At 34.4% G+C, this 27,956-nt stretch overlaps 13 protein-coding genes and 7 pseudogenes across 20 annotated transcripts, besides 5 other annotated features; 14 read left to right on the top strand and 6 right to left on the bottom strand.

The window, feature by feature from the left end:
* Positions 1 to 4: part of a mobile genetic element that runs on past the window's edge.
* A 767-nt stretch (positions 5 to 771) lies between these two features.
* TVAGG3_0134970 lies at positions 772 to 1,837 on the bottom strand (annotated as a pseudogene). The gene has a single exon. A coding segment is annotated over exon 1 (1,066 nt).
* Positions 1,838 to 3,255: 1,418 nt separating this feature from the next.
* TVAGG3_0134960 (cation:chloride symporter protein) lies at positions 3,256 to 4,647 on the top strand (the record flags this gene model as incomplete). The annotated part of the gene is made up of 1 exon (XM_001299148.1): positions 3,256 to 4,647. One exon carries the CDS (start codon positions 3,256 to 3,258, stop codon positions 4,645 to 4,647), a length of 1,392 nt encoding a protein of 463 aa, XP_001299149.1.
* A 274-nt stretch (positions 4,648 to 4,921) lies between these two features.
* Positions 4,922 to 5,567: a terminal%2Cinverted (terminal inverted repeat of Maverick-1C transposon ID:TVAGG3_0134780).
* Positions 4,922 to 26,685: a mobile genetic element.
* Positions 5,568 to 6,095, bottom strand: TVAGG3_0134950 (protein of unknown function, DUF4107 family; the record flags this gene model as incomplete). The annotated part of the gene is made up of 1 exon (XM_051224069.1): positions 5,568 to 6,095. The coding sequence occupies one exon, from the start codon at positions 6,093 to 6,095 to the stop codon at positions 5,568 to 5,570; it is 528 nt and encodes a 175-aa protein (XP_051109055.1).
* TVAGG3_0134940 (uncharacterized protein) lies at positions 6,531 to 7,127 on the bottom strand (the record flags this gene model as incomplete). The annotated part of the gene is made up of 1 exon (XM_051224068.1): positions 6,531 to 7,127. A coding segment is annotated over one exon (597 nt), but the record flags the coding sequence as incomplete, so codon positions are not given.
* On the top strand, positions 7,252 to 7,764 carry TVAGG3_0134930 (uncharacterized protein; the record flags this gene model as incomplete). Its single annotated transcript, XM_051224067.1, has 1 exon — positions 7,252 to 7,764. The coding sequence occupies one exon, from the start codon at positions 7,252 to 7,254 to the stop codon at positions 7,762 to 7,764; it is 513 nt and encodes a 170-aa protein (XP_051109053.1).
* Positions 8,103 to 8,504, bottom strand: TVAGG3_0134920 (uncharacterized protein; the record flags this gene model as incomplete). Its single annotated transcript, XM_051224066.1, has 1 exon — positions 8,103 to 8,504. The coding sequence occupies one exon, from the start codon at positions 8,502 to 8,504 to the stop codon at positions 8,103 to 8,105; it is 402 nt and encodes a 133-aa protein (XP_051109052.1).
* Positions 8,530 to 9,143, top strand: TVAGG3_0134910 (annotated as a pseudogene). The gene has a single exon. A coding segment is annotated over exon 1 (614 nt).
* TVAGG3_0134900 lies at positions 9,400 to 10,174 on the bottom strand (annotated as a pseudogene). Its single transcript has one exon. A coding segment is annotated over exon 1 (775 nt).
* Positions 11,374 to 12,687, top strand: TVAGG3_0134890 (annotated as a pseudogene). Its single transcript has one exon. A coding segment is annotated over exon 1 (1,314 nt).
* On the top strand, positions 13,735 to 14,287 carry TVAGG3_0134880 (annotated as a pseudogene). Its single transcript has one exon. A coding segment is annotated over exon 1 (553 nt).
* Positions 15,114 to 15,671, top strand: TVAGG3_0134870 (organellar and viral DNA polymerase type B; the record flags this gene model as incomplete). The annotated part of the gene is made up of 1 exon (XM_001288898.1): positions 15,114 to 15,671. The coding sequence occupies one exon, from the start codon at positions 15,114 to 15,116 to the stop codon at positions 15,669 to 15,671; it is 558 nt and encodes a 185-aa protein (XP_001288899.1).
* On the top strand, positions 16,640 to 16,885 carry TVAGG3_0134860 (KilA, N-terminal/APSES-type HTH, DNA-binding family; the record flags this gene model as incomplete). Its single annotated transcript, XM_051224065.1, has 1 exon — positions 16,640 to 16,885. A coding segment is annotated over one exon (246 nt), but the record flags the coding sequence as incomplete, so codon positions are not given.
* Positions 18,805 to 19,781, top strand: TVAGG3_0134850 (annotated as a pseudogene). The gene has a single exon. A coding segment is annotated over exon 1 (977 nt).
* Positions 21,393 to 21,968, top strand: TVAGG3_0134840 (organellar and viral DNA polymerase type B; the record flags this gene model as incomplete). The annotated part of the gene is made up of 1 exon (XM_051224064.1): positions 21,393 to 21,968. One exon carries the CDS (start codon positions 21,393 to 21,395, stop codon positions 21,966 to 21,968), a length of 576 nt encoding a protein of 191 aa, XP_051109050.1.
* Positions 22,954 to 23,214, bottom strand: TVAGG3_0134830 (uncharacterized protein; the record flags this gene model as incomplete). Its single annotated transcript, XM_051224063.1, has 1 exon — positions 22,954 to 23,214. The coding sequence occupies one exon, from the start codon at positions 23,212 to 23,214 to the stop codon at positions 22,954 to 22,956; it is 261 nt and encodes an 86-aa protein (XP_051109049.1).
* TVAGG3_0134820 (uncharacterized protein) lies at positions 23,260 to 23,694 on the top strand (the record flags this gene model as incomplete). The annotated part of the gene is made up of 1 exon (XM_051224062.1): positions 23,260 to 23,694. The coding sequence occupies one exon, from the start codon at positions 23,260 to 23,262 to the stop codon at positions 23,692 to 23,694; it is 435 nt and encodes a 144-aa protein (XP_051109048.1).
* Positions 23,713 to 24,038, top strand: TVAGG3_0134810 (uncharacterized protein; the record flags this gene model as incomplete). The annotated part of the gene is made up of 1 exon (XM_051224061.1): positions 23,713 to 24,038. A coding segment is annotated over one exon (326 nt), but the record flags the coding sequence as incomplete, so codon positions are not given.
* Positions 24,201 to 25,296, top strand: TVAGG3_0134800 (annotated as a pseudogene). The gene has a single exon. A coding segment is annotated over exon 1 (1,096 nt).
* On the top strand, positions 25,810 to 26,046 carry TVAGG3_0134790 (uncharacterized protein; the record flags this gene model as incomplete). The annotated part of the gene is made up of 1 exon (XM_001301965.1): positions 25,810 to 26,046. The coding sequence occupies one exon, from the start codon at positions 25,810 to 25,812 to the stop codon at positions 26,044 to 26,046; it is 237 nt and encodes a 78-aa protein (XP_001301966.1).
* Positions 26,047 to 26,685: a terminal%2Cinverted (terminal inverted repeat of Maverick-1C transposon ID:TVAGG3_0134780).
* A 79-nt stretch (positions 26,686 to 26,764) lies between these two features.
* Positions 26,765 to 27,496, top strand: TVAGG3_0134770 (cation:chloride symporter protein; the record flags this gene model as incomplete). Its single annotated transcript, XM_001301964.1, has 1 exon — positions 26,765 to 27,496. One exon carries the CDS (start codon positions 26,765 to 26,767, stop codon positions 27,494 to 27,496), a length of 732 nt encoding a protein of 243 aa, XP_001301965.1.
* Positions 27,497 to 27,516: 20 nt separating this feature from the next.
* Positions 27,517 to 27,570: a mobile genetic element.
* Between the last annotated feature and the right edge of the window lie 386 nt (positions 27,571 to 27,956).

Below are 27,956 nucleotides of genomic sequence, written 5' to 3'. Positions count from 1 at the left end.
GTTCTGAATGAACTTTAAACAATGTTTCATTTTTATATGTTTTGTTGAAATTTAACCTTTTATTTTCACCGAGTTCAGCAAAAGATTGAACGTTATATGGTCGTAAGTAAAAAGGGTTATTGTATTTGCGTACATTTTCTTTCAGTACTTCCATTCTATGCTGAATATTTTCATCTGGTGTTGGAGTCTTTTGTATGTCGGCAAACATTTTTCGATATTCTTCTACTATGTCAGCCGAATTTTTTTTAGACTCTTGGAAAGATTCCATATTCACCTCATACTCTTGTTGAGGGTCAAGATTTTTCGGCTGTTCCAAATCTTCATCTAGTTCTGTGAAGTTAGTTTCCAAAGGAGGGACTTGTTCGTTTCCTTCAGGCTCTTCTAGCTGTTGTTGCTGAACTATTTCTTCCATGTCTGGTTGTATCTGAACTTCTTCCTGTGGAGTTTCTTGTACCTCATCTGCTGGCATTTCATATATTCCGAGACCGTTTTCAACAAGTTCCCTATTTAAGTCATCCGCATTCATAAGCCTTTGTTCTTTCGTTCCGTCTCTATTTTTTACGCGTTTCATGAAGATAGTTGAATCATCATTTATCTCTGACACCAAATATCTCGGAGTAAATTCAGTCATGTCATTTGGATGATATGCTATTAAATCATATCCCTTAGCGAGCTTGTATTTTCCAGGTTTGAAATTATATCCCATTTGGTGCTGAACCATAAAGCTAAATAGGTTCGGGTCAGTATTTCCTTCCTTGAACTTTCTAATAGCTTCTTTATATCTGTCACTAAAGTCAAGAGTATCTGGGTAACCATAGTCTTCTTTAAGCATTTTTAAGAATTCTTGGTTTCCTTGTTCTCTACTTCTTTTATGTCCTTGCTCTGTTTGTGGTTGTTGTTGCTGTGCTGGTTGTGGAGGTGGTTGTTGTTGCTGTGCTGGTTGTGGAGGTGGTTGTTGTGCAGGGTTTTGAACTGTTGGTTGTGGTGCAGTGTTTTGAACTGTTGGTTGTTGTGCTGGTTTTGGTGCATGCCTGTGTCTGTGTCCATGTGACGATGTAAATGTTTTAGGTAGTCCTGGTGCAGGTGCTTCTCTTGGAGGGTTTGGTGGTATATAGGTTCCACTAGCTAGTATATAAGTTCCACCAGCTGGTATATAAGTTCCACCAGCTGGCACATATGTTCCATCTGCAGCATAATGTCCTACCTGACTTTCGTTTTTAAGAAAGCATTTACTAGGTCTGTTTTGGTCTGTTGTAACTCTTTTTCTTGACTTTCCACAACAGTTGCTCTAACGGTGTCATAGGCACTTTGAACTGCCTGTCTCGTTGCTGCATCTGTTATTTTCGTCATATTTTGTGCTACTTCTCTTAACTCTTTGTCGAAACCTTCAGACTTCAGTTTCTTTCCAGATGAGAAGTCGTTCACTAGTTTCACCTTACTATGAAGAGCTTCGAAGGCGTTCTTAAAGTCAGCATTTGTTAAAGCTTCATTTGAACTGTCTTCATCCCTTGTATTTTTGTCCTTATTGACCCTATGTTGGGCTGCTTTAGCGTTGGCTTGGGCATCTAACCAGTCATTATTAGCTTTTATATATTCTGCGCTTTTCATTGCCTTTTGCATGGCTGCGTCGTTATTTTTACTTTCTTGTGCTAAGTTTTCATACTGTACGGTTTGGTTTTGCAACTGTAAAAGTTTTTCTGCTTTACATTTGCTCAACTTCTTTTTTATACTCATCGCTATCCATATATGTCTTCAGGGCTTTTTGTTTTATCTCTTCATCTTTCAGTACTTTATATTGAGTAGTATGGTTTTTCAAATTTATAACATCTTGTTCCATTTTTGCTACTTCTGCTGCTTTTTCTGACACTTTTTTTGCATATTCCTCTGTACTTAGTTCTTTCAGTTGTTCTTCTTTCTTCTTTTTCTCTACGTTTAACTCATTGAGTTTCTTTGTGTGTCTGTCATATTCTAGTTTCTTTTCGTTTTCACTTATTTGTTTCTGTATGTCTATGTTTGACTTTTTGACATCTGTTATTTGATTTTTGAGTGAACTCAAATTCATTTGACTTTGAGGGTTATAAGCTGTTCCGTCTGCAGCTCCACCATAGCCTGCCATTTTCGCTAAAAGTGCCGCTCTTAAACCTCCACTCTGTGCACCAATAACTCGGTTTAAAAGCATAGGGTTGCTTGACATTTGTTGCAACATAGTGGGGTCATTCATTATTGTTGTTGCAACTGTTGTTGTGGTGTCAGTTTTACTATTGGATGTTTCAATGCTCTCTTCCTCTTACGTATATTCTTACGTAGCTTACGTGGCATTTTAAGTGAAGTAAAAAACGGTTTTTGACAGATGTTTATATGACACTATTTGTTCAGCACAAAAAACTACTCGGTCAAAGTGTTGTCAGTTTTGTAAAATAACCGTCCTATCTCATTCTATAAGGGGAAAAAGGCTTCTCAAAGTTTACTTCCTTGGAACGCCTGTAACTTTTCCTGTAGCGACGATAGACCCTTACTTGTCCGGACAAAGTTATACTAAACATCTTCAGGGCTAGAGGGCACGAAGTGCCTGGAGGCCCCACTACCTTTTTTTTTTTCAAAGCAATTGATACACCCGTAAGACTTCAAAAGATCGTAAATTTATGAGAAGTTTAGCCCTAAAGCCGAATTTATTGCTTTTGACACATTATTAAAATAATGCTATTTCAAAGCTCCCATCTACATCAATTCTTTTTTTTGAATGATGCTACCAATTAATTTGAATTAAAAGTTATCTCTTACCCACACAATTTAAAAATGAAAAATCCTGCCACAAATTGCTTTATAATCAAAATAATTTGATGTTGGATTTTGAGATTATCAATTCTGAATTCAGAAAACAAAAAGATTGTAAAATCTTTATCTCCATTTAATGTTTATCAATAAAAATATAACAAAATGTAAAATGAAAAAAAATTGAATGTCAAAAGATTAATAGCAGAACTTCATTCTTAATTATTTTGTTTTAAAAAATCATGACAAAAAATTTCAAAATCAATCAAAATTGAGATAACATTAATTTTGCAAATTACCTCAGACTTTTCAGAGGATTGAGTTGCCACTCAATCCTCTGAAATAGTCTGTGGTAATTTTTAGTCTCTACACTATTTCAATATAAGCTCCATTTTTAAACAGTTTTTAAAAATCGAGCATTGAAAAGTGTGATGAGACTTTATATTTTTTTTGAACATAGAAGAGATTGATTATGAAACGAATATGCTCGACAGCAGATCCGACGATGAATCGATGGATACACAGGAGTCTATCGAATCTGTAAGTGAATCAAAAAGTACAACCTCTTCAAAACCACCAGAAACTTTTCTTGATCCAAATGAAGTTGTTCCTTCAACATATTTTTATAAAAAATCATCCTCAAGGCCTACTATATCCGAACTTCGTGAAAAATCGAAACATTCAAAACACAAAAAAGCTCCTCCGGTTGATGAAACTAAAAAGAACATGGGTACCTTTACTGGCGTTTATCTTCCAGTTATTGTCAACTTAGTTGGTATGACATACTGGGTTCGTGCAGGCAAGTTAGTTGGCGACTGCGGCGTTGTTTATGCTTTACTTATTATCTGGGTTTCTGCGATCATTTCCATTATCCTTATCAGTTCGTTATCAGCTCTCGGAACAAATGGCGAAATGGATGGTGGTGGTATCTATTTTGTTATTTCTCGCTCAATTGGTCCTGAATTGGGACGTTGTTTAACAATTTTCTTAGATGTTTCCACGTGCTTGGGTGCTGCTGCTATCGTTGTTGGTTTTGCTGAAACAATTGTTTCCGTTTACGAGCCTAAATACATAACAGGAAAAGCAATCAACGATGTTCGTCTCTTGGCATTCGCAATTATGTTCATCTCAATTCCATTATCATTTAGATGGACACAATCGTTACGAATTACGAGTTTTACCCACTTGATGGGACTTGCAAGTTTCTTCATTGGCTGTTTCATGCATAAACCATATACCGTACAAGGATTCATCGGGCAATCAGTCGAAAAGTTCAAAATCAACGCGTTTGAACCCAGGACCGTCTCAAAATTCTTTGGTTATATCTACACAGTTTCGCCTGCCTTTACATCATTAACAGGATGTCTTTCTTACGCAGGAAATCTCAAACGTCCGCAGAAAATGATACCAAATGGCCTTGTTTACGCGTTTGCAACGTCATTATTGATCTGGCATGTAACAATTATATTACTTGGACTCTGTGGCGACAAACAATTCCTTCAAGAAAATACAATCAGTCCTATTATTGCATTTGGAATCAATAAATGGATTGGATTTGCAACAATTATCGTTTTCGCTATGCACAGATCACTTGGTAACATCGGATACGAAATTGGTCTTATTACTGATATGGCCAATGATAATCTCCTCCCTAAAATCAGATGGTGCTACGATTATTGGATGCCTCTTTCAATTACAGCCATTTTCATCGGAATTGGTAGCTTAGATTTCAGCTCGAATATCAATACGATTTTCTGGCTTACAATGGGTGTTGTTTTCAACTGGTGCGTATGGAGTGCATCAAGATCTCACATTCCAGGCTGGAGACCTAAATCTAAGCTTTACAGTCCATGGCTCAGCTTCTTTGCATCATGATATCTTGGTGGAATACGATAATCAACTGGGTTATTTTCGGCATAATATACTGGATAAGCAATTGGAAAGGATCTGATAAGAATTGGGGTTCTTTAATCCAAGCCAAAGCCTTTTACAACGCATATTCTCATGCATTGAATACCCAGAGAATTGAACTCAATCCAAAGATATTTAGAATCAATTTGTTGACAGTTGTTGGCGAATCAGAAAAAATTGAAGAAACTTCTTTGCCATTTATTGATATTGTCTTGGGAGGTGAAGGTTTCTGCATTGTAGTTAGTATGGGTTAATTGGGTACTGTGGCACTGCGCACCTACTTACCCATTATATGTGAATTTGACACTTTACAAAACCACTAACGTATATTTTACAAATCAAACGACAACACTAACTTAACCTTAAATATTTACAAAACCGCCAACCATTTCACCTCACTAACGACTTCGCTAACGAACTCACTAATGAAAAAATAAACGTTCTCATAAATTTTCTTCTATATCTTCATCGTCAATGTTAACTCTATTGTAGTCATACTTGAAGTCATAAAGTTTCTCAAGTTTTGAAATGCATAGTCTTGTTAACTTACCTTCATCATCATAAGTTTTTATAAAACTACCATGACAATCTTTATACACAGTCAATGTATAGTCAACTGGTCTAGGATGAAGTGTAAAGAACATGTTATACTCAGGAAGGAAGAATAAATGTTTAAATGTATGTTTGTTATATTTTTCGATTTGTATGAGTTGCTTTTGTTCTGTCATTTATAAAAAAATAAAATAAAAATAAAATAAAAAAATAAACTTAAAAATTAATGATATCACCACTCCCACACGTATGAAAACATAGCACAAAAATATATTTAGGTGAAGTGGTGAGATCTCACCTGTTTTTTCACCTGTTTTTTCACCCTGTTGAATTCATTGCTTTATAACTCTCTTCCTTGGTTTCTTTTTAGTTGCTTTCTTCACGTCTGTCTCCAACTTGACTGTCTTTCTTCTTCGGCCGTAATGATACCAGTTACTTCCACCAGTCAATGGGTCAAATGGTCTTTCGTAAGGGTTTCCATACATTCCATAGGGACCATACGGAAGAACTACTGGTGGAGAAGAAACATTTTCTATAGTTCCATCGACTCTATTTAAATGCATTGTTTCACCTTTCATCTGGTCATTAAAGTCTTTTGCGTGTTTTGCAAACTCATCGTCCTTTCCTAAAGCATTTTCTGACTCAGTCGCAACCAAATTGGATGCTTTATTTATGAGCCCTATTTTATTTAATCTTAACTTCTTTGCAACCCAGCCTCCAATCTTCCCTTTATTTGCATCTAATGTCTTCGAAACCCTTCCTCCACTCATTTTATTTACTGCGTCATAAGCTCCAAGTGCTTTTGCTCCAAATGCTAATGCTTTTGTTCCCATTGCGCCTAAAGCTGCCCAAGCTACCATTTACACCATATTAAAATCATCTCTCTTCAATATTATCTCATAAAAGTTCTCGTTACTGGAGAAAGTCAATGAAACATAAGCGTTCTCACGGGCTTCGCCCTCACCGCTTTGCGGTCTATCTAACTTATTTCTTATATCATCTATACGCTTCAAAATGTCTGAACAATTGCTAACATCTTCTACAACAGTTATTTCATCATGAATGACCTTCAAGAACAAGCTCATTTAATATGCTATTAAAATCATCTCAATAATGAGTCCATCCTTTCCATCTTTAGGTAGCACAACATCTTTCATTGAAGAAGGTTCGACAAGTCTTATGTTAAACTTACTGACAAAGTTTGTTATACTATAATGCTTCGGCGGCGAATACATGTAGTTTGAAAGACATAATATAGATTCTTCAGCAAATTCACTTATACTGGATTTTATAACAATGTTCTCACGAGACCAAATACCACCAATTGACAATCTTGTAAGCAATCCTGCTGAACCTTCTACTGTAAACGTCGATGGTAACATTCCACGAAGGTCATCTATTGACATCGTTGAGTCACTGTATTTAAATATTTTCTTAAAGCAATCGTCATTATCTAACCATGCAATAGCTTTGAAGTTTTCATTCGAATATACATCTGCTTCATTAAATGTAAAACCTGACTTCTTTGCAGAGACGACTTTAAAATCTATTGAGTTTGTTTCAAAATTATATGCTATGGTAACTTCTGAAGGTAATGGATGTCCTTCCGCAGTCAGTTGTTCTCTCACTACCGTTTGAAGCTTTGTATTAAAAACTTTCATGTCATCTCCTGTATCTAAGTTCACATACACAGCAACAGGAAAACTATCTTGCTTCTTTGTTTCATCATTATACCTCAAAACATTAAAGTTCTTCAATAATATTGTTCTTCCTGCTGGAATACTTCGAACCTGTCTGATTTCAATAGCTTTCTCACCTCCTACATACTCTACCCAGTGTCTTGGATATTCATAAGTATACTGACTTTCTTGAATTTTGGTTGGTTTCATCATAACATGTTCATAGTATATCTTTATACTCTTGTCAGTTAGACTCGGTGCTATGTTCTGAATATTTCTGACTTGCATTTTTAATGGAGATAAAATGAAGCATTTAATACATGACGTAGATGAAGACATGAATGAAACTACAGACAAACTTAACTCTTCTCTCATTCTTCCTTTCAGTAAGGACTATGAGTTCTGTTCAAATGGTGTTTATTTCTATTGTGGAAAGATGGGCTCAGGTAAGACATTTAACCTCATTCGTCATATACTCATAACAGAGCGTTTAGGAAACGACTCTTACTATGACCAAATCATTATATCAGCAACTTCAGACTCTATGGACTCAACAGCGAAAACATTTATGTCAAAAGTTCAAGCCTCTGTCGTTAAAGTTCCAGACAGTGAACTCATTGAATTTCTTCAACGTTACATTCGACGTAAGAGGAAATATTATGCCATCGTTGAATTTATACAGTCAGGAATGCAAAAGACTTCTGAGGAGATGGAAAGAATTATTGACAAACATCACTTACGTCAGTACTCAGGAGTTTACGATATGAAACGACTGACAAACTACATTCTATCAAAACTTTCAAAATACCCCTTCAAAAAAATATCCTTCAAACACTTTATTAGTTTGTGACGACTTCGCTGGAAAAGGTTTAGTTTCAAAACCAGACTCACCATTAGCTAACATCATACTAAAGTCAGACATTACCACTTAACTGTAGCAATACTTATGCAAACATGGAGGTTTTTAGCTTTAAACATAAAACGTCTCATAACTGACTTCGTTATCTTTCAAGGTTTCTCACGTTATGATATTGAACTCATTTGGAAACAGTCAGGTATAACATTACCTTTTGAAGAAATTTGGGAAGCATATAAGTCTCTCATCTCTCCTCGTTCATACCTTGAGATTCATATCATGACTAATACCATTAAAGTCAAAAATATTCCATGGGAACGACCAACATTGTTTTAAAGTTTAACCTTCAATTGACTGATGGTAAACAAATTCCATGCATCTCTGTCGCCATTTCTGTTAATATTTTTGCTGTCATTCATATCATCCACTTCCCCATCCGTTAGCTTTTGAGGATATGCGTTAGAATAGCTGTTCTTAAATGAAGGCTTTTCACCTTTGAGAGCATAAACTCTATAACTTTCTGCATACTTTATGTTTGAACCTCCTGAGCCATCATTGACATAAATTTTTATAGGCTTCCACCCTTTGTTCATGTTCCTGCTTCTTCCCTTAGCTCTTTTGTTCAGTAGTTCTACATCTTTATACACAGCACCTGTCTCAGTGAATTCAACAATATTTTCATTCGTTAGCTTTACATTCAAACCCTTGTCGAGTATATTGTTCATTTCATACATATAAAAGGTTTTTATTCTATATGAAATGAGAAGCAAATCCATCTTAGCTGGTGCCGTTAATGTTCCAATTGAACCAACATCAAATGTTGACTCACGAACGACAAACAATATTGTCATAAAGAACTATAGTTCAGAGTGTTTGAAAGAAAAAGAACCAGAACTTAAGTCGTGAATTTAAACTCAGCTTCAAACGCTAACGCTACATCAGATGTTAAGTTAGAGTATCCACCACTGGACCAAATTCTTTCAAGAGAAGCCAACGACAATCCTTACACAAATGTTCAAACAAATCCTTCAGATAACGTAGACCATTACCTTCTTCAGTTATACCAAACAATTTTACTCAAAGACGATAAGAAGCTTTTGACAAATCTTATAAAGCAAGAACCAAATAATTCTAACAAAGGAGGACCTTGAAAATGTTATCTCACGAATAACAGGGAAACAATGTGTCATTGACTATCTCGACCCTGAAATCGAATGCTGTGGTCAAACTCCACTATTCATGAAAATAGGTAACATCCGCATCATTGAAACACCAGGAACTACAGGAGTTGAGTTTAAGTATAAATATTCGAACGAGTATACAAAACTATCTACTGACTATAACTTTGTTTGAAATATGTTTTAGTAAATTAAAGCAGTCAGGGCTCTTTGAGTCTTGGCGCTTTGCGCCGTCAGTCAAAAAAATTTCAAGTTAGCAATTTGTAATATCTATCCAAAACTTCTTCAACAGTATCGAACTCATCTTCATAATGCAAACCTAATCTTATTGACTTGGTGCAGTTTTCACTAACACAATATTTTTCTGTTCTCTTGACTGACATAACTAATTCATTTGTTTCATCAAACAGCAACAACCAAAGTTCATGACCTAATACATAACATTCATACTTTATATTTTTAGCTCTGAGTTCTCTTGTAAGCTGTTGCATTTAATATTTTCTAAAAAGTCAACTTCAACAGTCATTCGCACTGGTGCCTTCAGTTCTACAGGCTCTCCTTGAAAGTCAACAAGTCTGAATTGCATGTCTTTCAAATTATGAGGACTAATGCGAACCCATTTACCTAAATGAGTTGCTATGACAGGAACGTTTCGAATGAACATTGAATTTACTTCATAACAGAAAGACTTATATTCTACTGAACCTTTACTATTAACTCCTGAAATACCTGTGACATTAGCTATTTTGACTCAATGTACAAACAATTGCCATAACATACGTATGGAACAGATTCATCTCAATCATTTTGTCAACACTTTTCAAAGGAAATGTCATATGGTATGCACCCAAAAGAAGTTGTACTCTATGACTCATTCGTGTTATCTTAAACTCCTTCGCATAACTGAACTTCAAAACTCCTGCAATAAGTTTAACATTCATTAAGTTTTCTTCGTTATCCTTGTTTATTGTAGTATTTATGAGAGCATTTAACACTCCAGCTAATGTTTCCATCTTATATTCTACATTATTGTGAAATCTTATTTCGTGCTTCTTTCCATCTATTTCAATCTCCATGAAATCTGTTTCATCTGTTATGACAAAAGTTGCGATAGTATTGAAGTCAACAACTCTGAAAGCAAGCGCTTCATTCTGAAGACCTAAGTTTGTTTGTAGCTTTACTGTCCCGTATTCATTTGGGTCTGTACTTTGCAAATAGAACAACATTTTATTCTCATTAAAATATGAGTATAGCTGCATATGCGTATGAAGCTGACAGAGCTAAACGTTTATATTTTGGTCAATACTCTCTCACACTTACTGACAAATATATTGTTATCACTGATGGAAATACTGAGAAATACATAACATGGAAGGACTATGAAAAGTTTGACCCTATTTTAACTCCATGTACTATGCCGTTTATAAAGGACGGTGAAATTATTGAAAAAGATAATACAATCGTATATAGGTCTGTTTATGAAGCATTAGAATATATGTTGAATCATAACCCAAAAAGATTTGACCCAAGCACTACACCATGTGCAATGCCTTTTATTAAGGACGGTGAAATCGTAAGAGTTCCGGATTCAACGGTTTACACAGCTGTTCAAAACAGTTTACAAAACATTTTAGCAAATATCTTTAATTCAAAAACTACAGAAATAAAATTACCGTATATAACAGATGCTAAAGAAATTAAATCAAAAACGACAACATTATTTACGTCACTTAATGATTTAATGACTTATATCATTAATATTCCTGCACCAACTACAGCATTTGATCCAAACTCGACGGTTTGCAGTGTACCTTTCATAAATGACAGTTCATTAATTGCTTTAAGGGATTCGACAGTAAATGAATCATTAAAGGCGTCATTAATGAAAATCATTGATTTTAATTCATTCACGAATACATATAATTCATTCATTAATGTTTCATATGCTTCTAAAGAAGGTGAGCCAAAAACTATCGATAAAGCGGTGTATGAAATAAAAGCATCAACGACGAAATTGAATTCGTTAACTTTTGACGGTGATAGTTTCGTTAATGACATAACATCGGGGAAAACAATTTTAACGAAAGAATACTTAAAATCTCATGTTAGTGAGTTCGTTGAAATTGAAAAGAAGGTGGAATTAAGTTCGATCCACTGAATTTCATTTTCAGCTTAGCGAATGCGGGTGTTAGTTTCGCTGAATGGACAACTATACAAAGTGAAATAAATGCAATATGGACGTTTTTGGGGTCAAAAGCGGAATGGGTGAGCTTGTAAATGCTGCAAGAACATTAGGTGAAACGGAAATTTTGTAGATGGTTTTAAAAGACTTGTTTCAAATGTTTTAACAAACACAAAGAAATTATTTAGATATACCATACATAACGGTCAGATTTTCGAACAGGTAGCAACAAACCCTCCGGTTATGGCTGCGTTGATGATGGTTAGAGATATAAAACCACGTAACGACGGGAACGAAGAACATGAAAACAGGATACTGGTCGGGTTATTCGAGACATTAAAAACGTGTATCCTGAGTTATTGATTTATTTAGAGGAGTTAATGATTCAATTTCAAAACATTCTATAACCCTCGATGAAGAGAATAAATTAACAGATTATATATTCGTCATTATTGCAGAATTAATGAAGAGAATAAATGAAAAAGGAATTGGTGATATCATTAATGTCAGCGATGTAATGATGAAAAGAAATTTTGACTCATTATTTACAGAACCGAAAAAACAGAATATAGTCTTTATGACGTAATTACTGAATTAATGAAAAAGATTAATGATAATAAGAGTTCTGGCGGAAGAGTTGAATTAGAAGTGAATGATGTTAATGAGAAATTAGCCGAAAAAGCAGACAAAAATGAGCTTTTAGCTCTGAGTGATAAAGTCAAGAACCACGTTCATTATATAACTTCAGACGAACAGATTATAACGGACTACCATGGATATTTAACACAGGATGAACAAATAAGCACTGAAGATGTTAATGAAAGAAGATATAAATTCATTCGTGCTAAAGGTTATGAACATAAGCTGTACTGTACAGTATGAACAGGGTAAAGCACAAGAAGCATTTGGTTATAACAATGAAATTTATGCTTCATACTTCTTTGTTAACGGTGTATTAGTTGAACCAAGATTTACTTTGAGAGTTAAGGCAAAAATAACTTTTGAAGATGCTATTAAAAGTAAAGCTGACAAAGATGAACTTGACGCAACGAACAAAGTTTTGAAATCTCATAAACACAACATCTCCGATATAAATGAACTTCAAGCTACATTAGACAGTAAAGCCGACAAGAACCATACACATGAATCCTTCACTACTGTTAAGCAGACGACATAATATTGAACTATACCTTGGTTCAAGTGCACCTTTAGAGAATCCAAGTACAAGCGTAAAAGATACACTAAACTCCTTAAATAGTAAATGTATGAACATTGAAGGTCATGTCAGAAACTTTGAAACATATAAACTACCAGCAATGTTAGATAAAAAGCAGATAAAGAACATACACATAAATCCTTCTCAACTGTTGCTATGAAAGTATTGAAGGAACGGTTGGCGGAACTGGTGGGGATGCATTATATTATAAACTCTACCTAACTTTCCACAAGGTTTAACATCGAATGAAAACATAACAACGAAGAAAGAAATTAGCTGTAAAAATGTTTATGTCATGGATGATGAAAATAATGTTAAATTCACTGCTCAAGATTTATATATAAGAAAGCCGACAAACAGCTTCAAACATTAAAGACTGAAATACTTCAAACATTATATCCTGTTGGTTCTTTATATACATCAATGAACTCAACAAATCCAGAAACAGTTTTAGGTTTTGGTACATGGCAGCAGATTGTAGATAAATTCTTATACTGTGCTAGATATTCAAAGCAAACAGGAGGTTCGAAGAAAATTAAAGAAACAAACCTTCCACCGCACACTCATACAGGAACTACAAACACAACAGGTAGTCATTCACATTCAATAACAAAAAGAGGTTATACAAATCTTGCAGCAGGTTCGGATAGAGAGGGATGATAGATATGATATTTCAAGTGACCCAGTAGATTCAAGCACAGGTATTTTCTGTGGAACCAGCAAATCATTCACACACTTTCACAACAAATCCAACAGGCTCGGGTGCAGATTATATGCCACATTTGTGACTATATTCGCATGGTACGCGTTCAATGAACGCGCTTGAGCCTAGAATAAAATCTTTAACTTTACATAAATGAGCTTGAAAGAAGTATTCGAACACACATCTATGGAGGTCATTTAAGAAGTTCAATCGAAGCTGCAAAGAGTTGGGATTTACTAACAGAGCTGAAGTGAAAAGGTTCTTTGACAAAAAATGTTGTACATCAAACAAAAATAAACCCTTACGACTACTTTTTACCAATTTACTCCAACGCCTGACGCATACCAATTTGACACTCTCATTCAAAGCAGAAAAGAGGACATAAACCATTCCTCATCTTCATAAATGTTAACACTCGTAAAGCATATGCATATCCATGAAAAATAAAGGAACTCGTGAAGTGTTAAGAGTTTTACAAAAGTTTGTAGCAGAACATAACCCAAGTACTTTAACATCAGACCAAGACAGTGCATACCTCAGCAATGAAATCACAGATTTTCTCATTAAGCATAACATAACTCACTACACTACTGAAGACCATAACCATAACATACTCGGCATCATAAACCGCTTCATAAGAACGCTCAGAGATTTAAACCAAGAGCGAGACTTTACCGAAGAAACAATGAAACATTTTCTCGAAGTATATAATTCCTCAACACATTCTACAAACAGGACATACACCAAATTCAATGACACAACAACAAGAAGAAAAGTATATACAAAAGAAACGAAGTCAAACACAAAATATCAGAAATTCAACACAATTTACCCTCACTCCTGGTACAAAAGTTCGTGTAGTTCTTGACGACAAACCGTTGACAAAGAAACGTTTAAGGTTAAGTAGAAACTATTATATCGTAGACTCTACGCAAGGTAATGGATATCTTATAAAAGCTGCTGACGACTCTATTGCGTTTTACCCTCGACATAAATTAGTTGAAAGTAGTAATGGCAAACTTGCTGAAACCATTGACGAAGCAAAGCGAGGAGTGGTTATTGAAATACTTGGCTACAACATAAACGATGACACTTATAAAGTAAGATATGAAGGAGGCGTTGAAGATGTTATACCATCTAAGAACTTGAGAGAGTCAAAGCCAACACATCTGGGACCATTAGAGCGGGAGTACTGGAAAGACAAAAATAAGCCAGAAAGAATAAGAAAATTCTTCTAAACTTTTTCATTAGATGTAAATCAGACATGAATGAGAACAGTCATGTATTATTAATGGTACCATTTATTTACACCAAAAATAATGTTTAGGTGAAGAGGTGAGATCTCACCCGTTTTTTCACCTCTTTTTTCACCCTCATGATAATTCTTCTAAACTTTTTCATTAGATGTAAATCAGACAAAGCATTTACCAGAAAGAATAAGATAATTCTTCTAAACTTTTTCATTAGATGTAAATCAGACAAAAATATATTTTAGGTGAAGAGGTGAGATCTCACCTGTTTTTTCACCTCTTTTTTCACCCTCGCCGCTTAGCGGCTCAGACCCTTTGGGTCTCGTGAATTTTCATGAATTTCCTTAAGATAGAAAAAATAAAGTTAGTTTTATTTTTATTTATTTTTTTATTTTGTATAAAAGATATGATTTCAACAATCGGCACAACAACAATTCAAACCACGAACGGCGGGACTCTGTCCACAACTACAGCACCAAACTCGCTAGTCATGAATCCTACGTCAATGTTGGTAGAGATGAAAAGCTTTATTCCTTCTTCATATACTTTTGAAACAGAAATCCAGAAGATAAAGCAAGAACTTTTAACAAGTAATTTAGACTGTAGTGCGAAAGATGAAACAAATGAACAGTATCTTTATGAAATGGAGGACCTCATCAACCATTTGCCTAAACTACCTGAAATTCAGCAGCAAAAACTAACTATTCCTGAATTCGACGAAATTGAAGTCAAAGCAACTGACTCAGTAGAAATTAAGAAATTCATACGTAAAGTAAATTATGAATTCCTTGGTTTTCATTGCAACCATAAAGTTATGGACAAAGATTGCGACATGGTTTATAAAAATATTTCTGACCTTTACAAATCCGAAGAATTTAAGACATACGATAACTTTGTTTCATTAGTTGCAAAATGTGTATGGCAGATAAGAGATAAAGATAGAAGAGGTAAAGTATGGAATGAACAGATAAAACCAGCAGCTTTTGAGTTAAAGAAAACCATTGACGCCTTAGTTGTTCTAGCTGGTTTTATTTCAATGTATAACGCAAAAACGATGCCGCAATGTTCAAAATGTAAAGCAGCAATAAGAAAATATAACTACTCAGTCAAAGAGATAGAAAGAATGCGAAACGACTATTCAGACTTAAAGAAAGAAGCAGAAAAGCCAGCAGAAGATAAAATGGATATGTTGACATTTCTTAATAAAAACTATCCAACAGCAGAAGATTTCCTTTTATCTGATGTCAAGAAGAAGTATAAAGAAACTTTCGGCATTGTTAAAACATTCGATGTACTAAAAGAAGAAATAGAAGCTACGAAATTGTTTAGGATTTCAAATATACATCGTACAATTCATGTAAAACGCTTGTGAAAAAAGAGGTGAAAAACAGGTGAAAAAACGGGTGAGATCTCACCTCTTCACCTCAATTATATTTTTGGTCAAAGCTTCCACGAGAGAAAAGATTCCTCATTCGCTAAGGATTCCAAAAATGAAAAAATCATTGATTTCGGCTGAGAAAAAACAGCAAAACCCTTCTTCCACGGGTTCTTCCACGGGAACAAAGAAATAAAGAAGAAATAAAGTAATTTTTTTATTTATTCCCGTGGAAGATAGAGCACTTTTATGACACTTTTTATTCACGACAAACAAGACAAACAAAGAAAATAAGAAAATACGGCGCTGTCGCGGTTCGAACCACAGACACTGACCCCTCCATAACACCACCTTAGACCACTGTGCTACGTAGCCTGTCGACATAAGATTTTATAAATTGCATATCTGACGTAAATTTATTTCCATCTGGCTTCCCACCGCATAAGATATTCATACGTGTTTGTAAGACATTCATTAAACTTCTTTTCTATTGCATCTAATCTTGCGTTATTTTTTCAATAACTTGTCTGTATTCTTCATCATTGTTAACCAATTTTTTATCTACAAATTTTTATTAGTGTTTGATTCCTTCGTTATGATAACGGTCATATTCTTTCAATACGTAAGTGAAACAAAATGCGTCGTACCTTCAATCTTAAAGCTTAAAGAACTTTCAACACAGTTTTGAGGGTCTGTCATGCGTTCAATGAGATAGTTTCGAAGTCAGTCAATAATCTTTTTAAAGTCATTTCATACAGGATAAAATTTAATGTTGTGAAGAAATAGTGTTTATCTCAGAAATAACGCTAATTTTATTTTTATTTATTTTTTTATTTTGTATGTAAAGACAGTAATGTCAACATCAGAGAACACAACAACAGTTATAGTCCATGAAGCTATAAATGAAGAATACGAATACATACAGTATAACAAACAGTTACTCTCATTCGTTCAGTCAAAGAGACATGTACCAAATGCAAAGTATAATGAATGCTCTTCGTTCTACAAAGCAAGCATATCATTGGTTTGAAAACCAACAGACAAAAGAACTTTTAGAAGAATTTCCTCATATGATTGCTTCCCTCGGAAAACCGAGAGAAGAGATTCCGTACGAAAATCGCAAGAATTTGGCTCCTGGTTTGAAAGGTTATTATGTTCATAGACTTTTAGTAAATGCTGTAGCAATGTGGGCTTCACCTCGTTATGCTTGTTATATTTTCATGATGTTAGATGAACTATATAAAGCAGAACGTGGAGAGATGGAAAAGAAACTTCAAGCAAAAGATGAAGTCATTGAATCCAAAGACAAAAGCATACAGAAAAGAATAACGTTCAGTACCAAAAGGAAAGGAAAAGAGTTATAAGTATATGATATTACTGAAGAGTTGGAGAAAGAAGAAGATAAAGATATGGTTATGTTGCATTTAGTCAGAAGAAACAACAAGAGCTTTTATGACTTAGCTAAAATATTAAATCTGACAGAAACTGGTTCTATCGTGAAAACTTACCGATTTCAATGACACCGAATGAGCAAATAAAGGAAATTGTCAAAAATACTCTTCCTCAAACACACTATGACATCAAAGGTTGCACAATACTTACATTCAAAGAAGACTTAACATTACTGAAGGAAAAAATAACAGAATATTTCGATAACTTCAAAGAGGAAGAATAAAAAAATCTAAGCTAATTTTATTTTTTTTTATAAAATTTTATCTCATATGAAAGAACATGAATTTAGAATATTCGGAACTCATGACAGAAGAAGAGAACGAACAACATGTAAAAGATTATGCAAAATTTCTGAAGACATACAAAGCATTTAAACAATATCTAAATGCTTCTAAAGATTATGCAAAATTTCTGAAGGTATATAAAGCTTATGAAAAAGCGTATGAAAGTTTATACATTGGGGAATTGTTGTAAAATATCGATATGAAGACTAACCAAAAATATATTTTTGCTTAAATAGCTTCAGGGTCTATTTTTCAACCATTTCACTTCCTTCGTCAATGTCAATAGAAGCTTCTTCAACCTTTGGTAAGAATTTCTGTATAACATCTTTGTTCGTTATTGTCTTCAGAGATGAAGGATAATATTTCACATTTGTTTCACCCTTCTTATATTCTTTCTGTTCGGAAAGATTTAAAGCAATACTGAAGAAGTCAATATTAGAGTTCTTTATAACAGTATAATGAGTATCTTTGACATTCACGAAGAAACTCTTTTGTTTCAAAACTACTGCTAACTCTTGTGAAGTATAACGTTTGCGGTCAATGACGATAGCTAATGGTCTGACATACTGACCAAACTTAGATTCTTTCACAAACTTCTTGTTAAAGATAACATTAACATTTGAAGCATTATTGAACTCATTCTTGATGGCAGTAGCGAGAGCATTGTATGAAAAGAACTTGCAATCTTGCATGTGTTTCATTAAAATAAAAATATTAAATTATTTTGAAAAATAACTTAAAAAATGTAATCTAATTTTTCAAAAAAAATATTTTTTTTATTTCCTACTAAAGATGTATCGGAAGTTGTCTAAGTTAGAACACTCGGAAATAAAACAACTTCTAACAGAAGCTAATATAGATGTTGCAAAGCATTACGCAACAAACAAAAAAGCACTCGCTGACATCCTCATGACTATAATGGTGCAATAAGTTATGATAGAATTCATGAGTTCATAAAGTCGCAACGCGGCGAGGACGAAGTCCATGCAAGAGCATTTCCTTTAAATGACGTTGCTATTGACTTATATCATAGACGTTCAGTACCTCATGAAGTAAGAAGAGAAATGTTTGACATAACAAATGCAAACGTTGGTGAAACAAGAAGAAGAGACGACACACTGAAACAACAGAGAAGAGAGATGTTTAAGAGCGCTATAGAACAAGTTCGCAAAGCTAACGATGTCATTCGTTCCATTGACGACAAACCAAAAGAAGGTGAGAGATGGTTAAAGAAAGATGAAGAGAATAGGAAGAGAAATGTGAAGTCAGGCAATAGACTCATTGACTTTAACATCGAAGCTTTAGATGAACCAAACAGAGACTACTTACACAAACATTTCGGTAAGGTTTTCATGAGACTCTTAGAGAAAATTAAAATAAACTCACAACAGAGATGGATGGTATGTTATAAACTTGGTGGAAAGTATGAATGTTCTACGTTAAACCTCAATAATATTGGAACATTACTACATCAGCTCTTGAAGGAGAACTTTATATCAGAGATAGAAGCAAATGCTGCAGGTATTGTTGAAATGCACTATGACTTCTTCTTGACAAACATAAAGAATCTTACTGAAATAAAGATGTATGATTTAACAGAATATGAAGGCTTAACGATGTCAGATGTAAAGAAAGGCAAACCAAAAAAGAGACCATATAGAGATGAAAGCACACTGACAAATGACCAGAAAGCCATTTTGGAAGCTCTTAAGCAAACAGGAAACCCAGCACTTATAGAAAGCTTTTGGAAAGATAATGGTGAAAAGAAGTTTTATAAGAAGAGAAGCGGTCAGTTCTGGAAGTATCTTTGCACATTACCTATAAATCTTGAACGCTACCAAATCTTCAATGAATGAACAAAAGAACTGCAACACTTATGACAGAAGACAATTGTTTCGTTTATGCTTGCATTCAGGCTGGAGTAGATGGAGAGACTATTGACCACATGAGAGAAGTCATTCGTGTTAGAGACTTTCCTCAAAGTAAAGTACAAGAAATTTCTGACGCAACAGGTATAGCATTTAATGTTACCATTGGTTATTCAATGACTCAAGACATAATGAAATAAAGAGATACATACCAAAAGAATGTAAACTGTTAGAACTATTGACTTACTTCTTGTTGAAGACCACTACATGCTAAATGAAAGATTACCAATGACAACATATTTCATTCGCAACTATATAGAAATTCTCAAAGCTTGTGGTGGAATGAACATTGAGAAACAGATGAAGATTTATACAAAGAGAGAAGATAAATATGTAGTTCGTTATGATAGAACAACACCGTTATGGGATGTTATGAAAACATTGTGGGAGTGCAAATATTTCGAACCTATTTCTTATGGAGAACTTTTCACATATACGACTGACTTATATAAACAGAACCTTGCACCATTTAAAGATTTGACATATGCTCCAAAGTATTGTGTACAACTGAAGAAGAAAGCCGAGTCAAAAGAAGTAAATAAAAATAAGTGCAAGTTCATTCCTGAGCACGTTTTCTTTGCTGACTTTGAGTGTACTGATGGCTTTCATAAAGCTTTAACATTGTTATGACAGTGAAGATGGTTCAGTGAGTGAAAGCATTTGGGGTCAGAACTGTGCAACAGAATTTTTGGAACGACTTCCTGACAAGAGTTTAATATATTTCCATAACCTCAGTTATGATATAAACTTCATCTTAAGACACATGACAGAAGTGAAAGGAACTCCATCATTAAAGGTTCTGAACAATGCAAATAACTGGCTTATATAAAGGAAGGCAATTATTATAAAAGACTCTTACAGTGTTATAAATAAGAAGCTTAAACTATTTCCTGCTATGTTTAACTTACAAACAGGACCGAAAGAAGTATTTCCATATAACTACTACAGCAGTGTTTTTAGCAAATGACAACAGAATGGTGTCATTTCTGAAGCATGTAAGTTTATCCGGGATGCAGATACATTCATGAAAAACATAGATTCCATCAAAAGGTTGCAGAATAGATGAGAACCACTTCGACTTAGAAAAGTATAGCACATTTTATTGCAAACAAGATGTAAGAATTTTAAGAGAAGGTTTTGTTAAGTTCCGCAATGACATATTGAAAGAATTTGATTTAAACGTTTATGACTACGTTAGTATTTGTTCAATTGCTAACAAATTGTTTGAGAACAGAGTGTACTTCCCGAATGGAAATTTATATGACCTCTCAAATAAACCAAGAGAATTTATTTCACGCTGTATTCAAGGTGGAAGATGTATGCTGTCAGATAACATTAAACAAAAGAGCGAAAAGAAACTCATTGCTGATTTCGACGCTGTTTCATTATATCCATCAGCTATAGCAAGACTTTATACTTTAGAAGGTATTCCAAAGGTTATGAAGAAAGAAATGTTAAGCACAGAGTATCTCATGAGACATTTATTCAACGACGACCAAAAGGAACCCATTGGTGAAAAGTTTATGTCTGGCTTCTTTGTTCTCATTAAGATAACAGAGATTGGAATACATAGACACTTTCCTTTAATAGTTTGTGACCCTGAACTAAATCCAGAACTTAACGTTCCCAGAAGTTCAAACACTTGCTGTTTAATGTATGTTGACCATATAACATTACAAGACCTCATAAAATATCAAGGTGTCAAATGTGAAGTGTTGCAAGGATACTATTACGATGGAAACAGAGATATTAGAATAAGAGATGAAGTAAAGAAGTTGTTTGAGTTAAGGTTAAAGTATAAGAAAGAAGGAAATCCTTTGCAAGAAAATATAAAGCTCATTCTGAACAGTATTTATGGCAAAACTATTCTATCTCCTATTGAGTCAAAAATAACCATAGTAAATGACAAAGATGCTATAAGATATGCCATCAGAAACTACAACCATATAGTGAAGTTCGAAGGTTTGGATGGTTCAGATAAAACTATTTTCAAGCTAACGAAAAGCATTTGCAGACACTTTAACTTCTGTCCACTTGGTGTTAATATCTTATCTATGTCGAAGAGAATAATGTGTGAAGTATTCTGTACTGCTGAGGACTTAGGAATGGACATCTTTTATAGCGATACGGACAGTATGCATCTGTACAATGAAGATATCCCTCGTTTAGCTGAAGAGTTTGAGAAACGTTATGGAAGAGTTCTCATTGGTAAAAACCTTGGTCAATTTCATAGCGACTTTGCAGAAATCACAAAAGATAAACAAAGTTTAGCATACAAGTCAATATTTTGTGGAAAGAAGACTTACATAGACTTACTCACGAATGATTTAAATGAAGTTGCATTTCACTGCAGAATGAAAGGCGTGAAGCAAGATGTTATTGCTTTAACCGCTAATGAAATGTTTCCTGACTCTGTTCAGTGTTTCTATGATGAAGATAAAGGTTTAATGGTTCCGCAAGGAACATATGACAAAGACTCTGAGTTCAGTGTTATGAAGTTATATAAAGCACTTTATGACGGTCAAGAGATTGCATTCGACTTATGTAAGTCTGCTACACCTGCATTTGAAGAGAAGTTTAACTTTTCTATTCAGACTAAGACTTCATTCATAAGAAAGCTTAAGTTCTGAGGTCATGAATGAGAAAAATAATGAGGTCATTTATTTTTGTCAGCAGTGAGACATTCATGATAAAAATAAGCCGCTAGCGGCAAGGGCGAAGCCCATGTGGTCATTTACAATACTGGCGATGGTAGAGTTTAAGAGTTGTGCTTCAATGTAGAGACAGTCCTTATGGTCTGGAGGTAAGAACACTGGGCAGTTATGGTCATGAGTGGAGAACATGTCTATCCAAAACTCACGATTGAAGCCAGTTAATTTATAGTATTTAGGGTTAGGAAGTGGTGAAGTTCTTGTATGACCAATGAACTCATTTTCAACTCCCTTACTTAAGTTTGAATATAATATAGCTTGCTTTCTATCCCAAATGCCAGGTGTTACAATCTTTGAAATTCATTTTTCCTCGGAAGCATTGCATCATAATTGAAAACATTTTTGAAATCATCACTTGGTTCAGAGATTTGAAATCTTATACGTAATGGATTTTCTTTCTCTTTAGCGACTTCATTGAATGGTGAGAATACAACAAACTGACAGTCATGAGTTCCATCTTCATTTTCATTAAATTCATAATGAAAGTCTATAAGTTGTGGCTGACTACCTTCTTCTTTCAGTTGTGCAAGAAACTCACGTAAAGGCTGTAAAGTTTGTACTTCAATGTTAAACTTTTTCTCGAACATTTCATTAAATGAAATCATACATTGCAACAATGTTGTATCGTCTTTAAAGATTTGTATATGTGAATGTTTTGGGCGCTTAAAGACTGTTCGTCATTTTCTATCTCGACTTGAAGTATAAAGTCAACCTTTCTGAAAGCACGTGTTATATACATAGATGTTATGCCAATGTATTTCTCTTCATTTATGTTCACAATCCAGTCTGTTGGAAACTTAAACGTTACTCTGTTCCCCTTTATTTTGACGTCAGGGTTTTCACTACTGAACGCAACAGATAAAGGTATTTGTCTATACATTTAATTCGGATAAAAATAAACCATTTACTCTTTCTTTGCTTCAGCTTCTTTAGCTTTTGCTTCAGCTTCTTCTCTAGCTTTTTTCGCCAGTAGTCTTGGGTTCTTTTGTCTTCCAGCAGCTAATGCAGCAAGTTGTTTTTCACTAAGTTTTCTCTTTGGTCTCTCTGGCTTTTGTTCTTGTTTTTGTTCCTTCAGTTCGGATAAAATTTGCTCACGAATTTCTTTCTTCAATGCTTCAACATCTATGACCCCTTGGGTCTTGTCCGTAGGGCTTGCCTGAGTCATTTGACTGCAGAGAAAAAACAAAATTAAAACTTTAACCGATGTAAAATGAGCTTGTCAAAATCAGAGCGAGAGTCTATTATATTAAATGACGCAAGAGGAATACAACATCCTTTCTATTACGTAAGTCAGAGTAAAGATGGTAAAATATACGTAAGAAAAAGAAAGGTTCCATTAGCGAATGCAGAAAGCGACAACATTAAGGTGTATGGTAAAGGTGAAGTCCACGAAGCCCATATAAAACCTTCTGTTCAAACTGAGCCACCAAAAGAACAAGAAGAAAAGAAGCCAGATGTACTTTCAATAACGAACCAAGAGCTTATTGCAAAGTTCGTGAATTTCATTGAAAAACAAACCGAGTCAAAGAACCCTGACCCACCAGTGAAAGAAGTTGAGACAAAAGAGAATGTACAGTTCATTGAAAATGTCAAGAAACAACTTCCACCACGAATGCCAAGAAGAAGAGTGAGAATAATGAAGTAAATAGATATTTTTATCTGAAGTAAATACATGCAGAACGAACAGTTAAACGAATTTACTCCAGCAGAGCATATTCATCAGATTCGCTCATATTTCGATATCATAGACAATGCAGTTCAAATTGGTGACACTAATAGAAAATATTCTGACGCAAAGATTCCATCACAACCTGGAACTGCTAAAGATAACACATGGGTAACATTCAATCTCTCACCTCCTGGTGAAAATATGTTGGACCTTTACAATACATTCATTACGTATAAAATGGAAGGTCAATTTATTGTAGATAAAGAAATTGGTTCAGGTTCCAATAAAACAAACCCACCAGGATTTTGGATTGGTTTCGATGACGCTTTCTATGCAGTTGCTGGATATCAAATCCTTGCAAATGGTCGTATCGTATATTCTCAAGACAACGCAAGAGAAGAAGCATATATAACTTCAAACTCACAAACTACCGAACAAATAAAGAAAGTAGATGTTTTCTCAAAGACTCGACATGAAGATGTATGGAGTCATTCGGGAACATGCAGAACAGGACAAATTGTTAGTGGTCCAATTACAGCAGGAAAATCATTTGATTTTAAGCTTCGTTTAAGAATTCCTGTTAGAAGATTCCTTCCATTAGAAGCTATTCGATTTATTCCAGCTTTTGCAGGAAACATTCAGCTTAAAGTAAAGTTCAGTAGCGACGCCTTACAATGCACATCTATATCTGTAAATGATATCATTGCTTTCAATCCAACTCTTAAAGTTGCATTTGCTTCAGATTCAAATCCACCGACAAATAAATTTGTTCCATGGAATGAACCATTAACTATGATAACGAAGGCAGTAGAAGCTAGTGGAACAGTTACTATTACAACTGTAACCCAGCAACTATTTCGAACAAAGATGGATTTTAATGAATGTTTCATTCATCCAAAGTCATTCTCTTTAGACCCTAACATTTATACAGAACTTGTAGAACATTATACAAACGAGGCTTTATGTTTTCCTGTTAAAGTTATGGATTGGATTCCTATGGACGGTTCATTCTCAAAGAATACAGATAGTTCAAGTGCAACATTTACAGCAGCTTATACGCCTATTAATGTTAAAAGTATTTGGGCACTATTTAGAAAGAAAGACAACTATTATGTTAATTTTGAGAACCCTAAGTTTAAATATCTTCAGCTTTCCATGGGAGCTTATGGAAATATACCTGCAGAACCTGAAAAATCATATGGACCTGTATTTTATGAAATGGTTGCGAACGCTTGCAATACAAACAATGATATGATAGGATTTAATGAAGATGTTATGAGGTCATTGGTGGATGATGGTAGTGTGGAACATAAATGGGATAGCTATGACAACACACATTTCTTATGTGGTTTTCCAACAGAAGTGGACTTTTGCTTCCAGCAAGGTCAAACATCTACTGCTCCAATAACATACAAATTGTCTGTTAAAGGACCTATTGAACTAGCAACTGAAAATGTACCAAAGCCACTTATTGGATTTATGAGGGATTGTTGCTTTGCCATTCAGGTGCGCACTAATGGAATCCCAATAATAAGATTAGATGACTATAACTTAGCTACGGACGACGGTGAGGAATAAAGGATGAACGTTTATTTTTAAAGCTTATAAATGAGTTCTTCATCAAGCTCTCGTGAACCTTCACCATCTATGAAACAAACTTTACCAAACGATTATGGAGCACCTATTGAATATTTCTTACGAGCTGCACAATGGCAAAGAGCAGTCTCACCAAGGTTAGGTGTTCCACCAGCTCCTGTCAAAAATAGCATTTGGTCAAGTCCTTATATAAGATATGGTCTCCCACTAGGTTTGCTAGCTACAGCAGGAGCAGTTATGATGTTGAAAAGAAATAAAGCAAATGTTGTAAATAATACTGAAGTAGCTGAAGTTAAACAAACTCCAACACCTTCGCCAAAACCAACGCCTTCACAAGCAAAACCTTCAATGACTCCTGAACCTATGGAAGTACAAACTCCTGTTCAAAAGTCAACTCCTAAACCTACTCCTCAAATAAATCGTAAAACTCCTGCGTTTCCTTACTGAAAAAATAACGTTATTTTTATTTAATATTAAAATTTTTATTTGATTGAAATGACAAATAAAGTCACTGAAGCAATGAAACAAAAGTTTTTGGTAGAATACATTAAATCAGGAACTATTCCAGAAGGTTTTTACATTCATACTATGAAGAATGGTAGAGTTCAGTTTAGAAAGATAAAGCAACCATTAGATAAAGAAGGAATTTTGAGAAAGATTAAACTTCATGAGGACAACTTTGCTGAACTTAAGAAGAAGTTAGAAGAGTTGGAGAAAGGAAGAGAGTTATAAAGCAATGAATTCAACAGGGTGAAAAAAGAGGTGAAAAAACAGGTGAGATCTCACCACTTCACCTAAATTTATTTTTGTGCTATGTTTTCATACGTGTGAGGGTGGTGATATCATTTATTTTTAAGTTTATTTTTTTTATTTTATTTTTATTTTATTTTTTTATAAATGACAGAACAAAAGCAACTCATACAAATCGAAAAATATAACAAACATACATTTAAACATTTATTCTTCCTTCCTGAGTATAACATGTTCTTTACACTTCATCCTAGACCAGTTGACTATACATTGACTGTGTATAAAGATTGTCATGGTAGTTTTATAAAAACTTATGATGATGAAGGTAAGTTAACAAGACTATGCATTTCAAAACTTGAGAAACTTTATGACTTCAAGTATGACTACAATAGAGTTAACATTGACGATGAAGATATAGAAGAAAATTTATGAGAACGTTTATTTTTTCATTAGTGAGTTCGTTAGCGAAGTCGTTAGTGAGGTGAAATGGTTGGCGGCTTTGTAAATATTTAAGGTTAAGTTAGTGTTGTCGTTTGATTTGTAAAATATACGTTAGTGGTTTTGTAAAGTGTCAAATTCACATATAATGGGTACGGTGGAACGCAGTGCCACAGTACCCAACTAACTCATACTAACTATTGTATCCCAAGTAATCAATGAATCTAATGGATTAAATGTTGCTCTTGAACAGAGAAAGCAAATGGAGAAGTTCTTTGCCGAACATCATAATATCTTTTATGAAACTGTTATGGCTTCATCATCAATTGATGCGTTAACGAGACAGATGCTCACATCAGGTGTTGGAGCATTCAGACAGAACACAGTTTTCCTGAATATCGATGGAAGATCTTCAACAGAAGTTCATGAAATGACGATGGAGATTTTGAAGGCAAAATACGGTCTTATTTTGGCCACTCGTCCTCATGATATCAATAACACATCCAACTACACTGATATCTACTGGTTATCCGATGAAGGAGGCCTCACTGTTCTTGCTGGCTACATTATTGCCAAAACAATGAAGAAGAAGATAAGAATCATCACTGTTGCTTATACAGGAAATGGAGACACAGTTGAAGAATCAGTTTTCAGAACAAAGAAACTGTGTGAAAAGTTCAGAATCGATTGCGAAGTTGTCGGTATGGAACTTTCCGAGAAGAAGAAGAAACCAAGTGCTTTCTCTACAGCTTACTGGGAGAATATAACTCATAAGAGTGCTTATGACCATGCTTTCACTCGATTCCTTTTGTTCTCTGATATGATAAGAGAATTCAGTAGCAGCTCTTGCCTTGTTATTTCAACTTTGTTTGTCCCAACAGATGACATGGATGCGCAGATTTACTGTGATATCCTTAGATTGATCGCTAACATTCCTCCTGCATTTTGCTTTGTCAGAGGAAATGGTGAAAATGTCCTTTCATGGAAGGCATAAAAAGTATATATAAATCTATTTTTTTCCCATTTGAAGTCGAGATAGAAGGTTTTGGGTGTATATTATATTGATATGTCCAAAATACTTATAATAAACTATCTTTATTTTTATTTTTTTTATTATTTTTATTTTTTTTTTCCAATTTTGAATTGCAAACGATTTTTTTTGCTTCTAATGCCGAACAGCATTTGAATCAAAAATAATCGTAGCATAGATAATTTCAAAAAAAAGGGTACGGACACTTTTTTTCTAACCGGATTTAAGCCATATACTCAAGAGTATAGATTTCATATAGACCACATATACAAAATGTGTCGTATGAAGAAAATTGGTCTTGCCAATTTTGTGATATATTGATCTAGAATTATATTAGAAGATCTAAGTTAATAATGCATATACCGATGCTCTGCATCATTTTTGTAGCTTGAATAATGCATAAATATATCATTCTTCAAAAGAT

This window comes from Trichomonas vaginalis, chromosome IV (genome assembly GCF_026262505.1).
Source record: "Trichomonas vaginalis G3 chromosome IV, whole genome shotgun sequence".
In the NCBI taxonomy this organism is placed as follows: domain Eukaryota; phylum Parabasalia; order Trichomonadida; family Trichomonadidae; genus Trichomonas; species Trichomonas vaginalis.
This window is presented reverse-complemented; position numbering and strand designations above follow the sequence as displayed.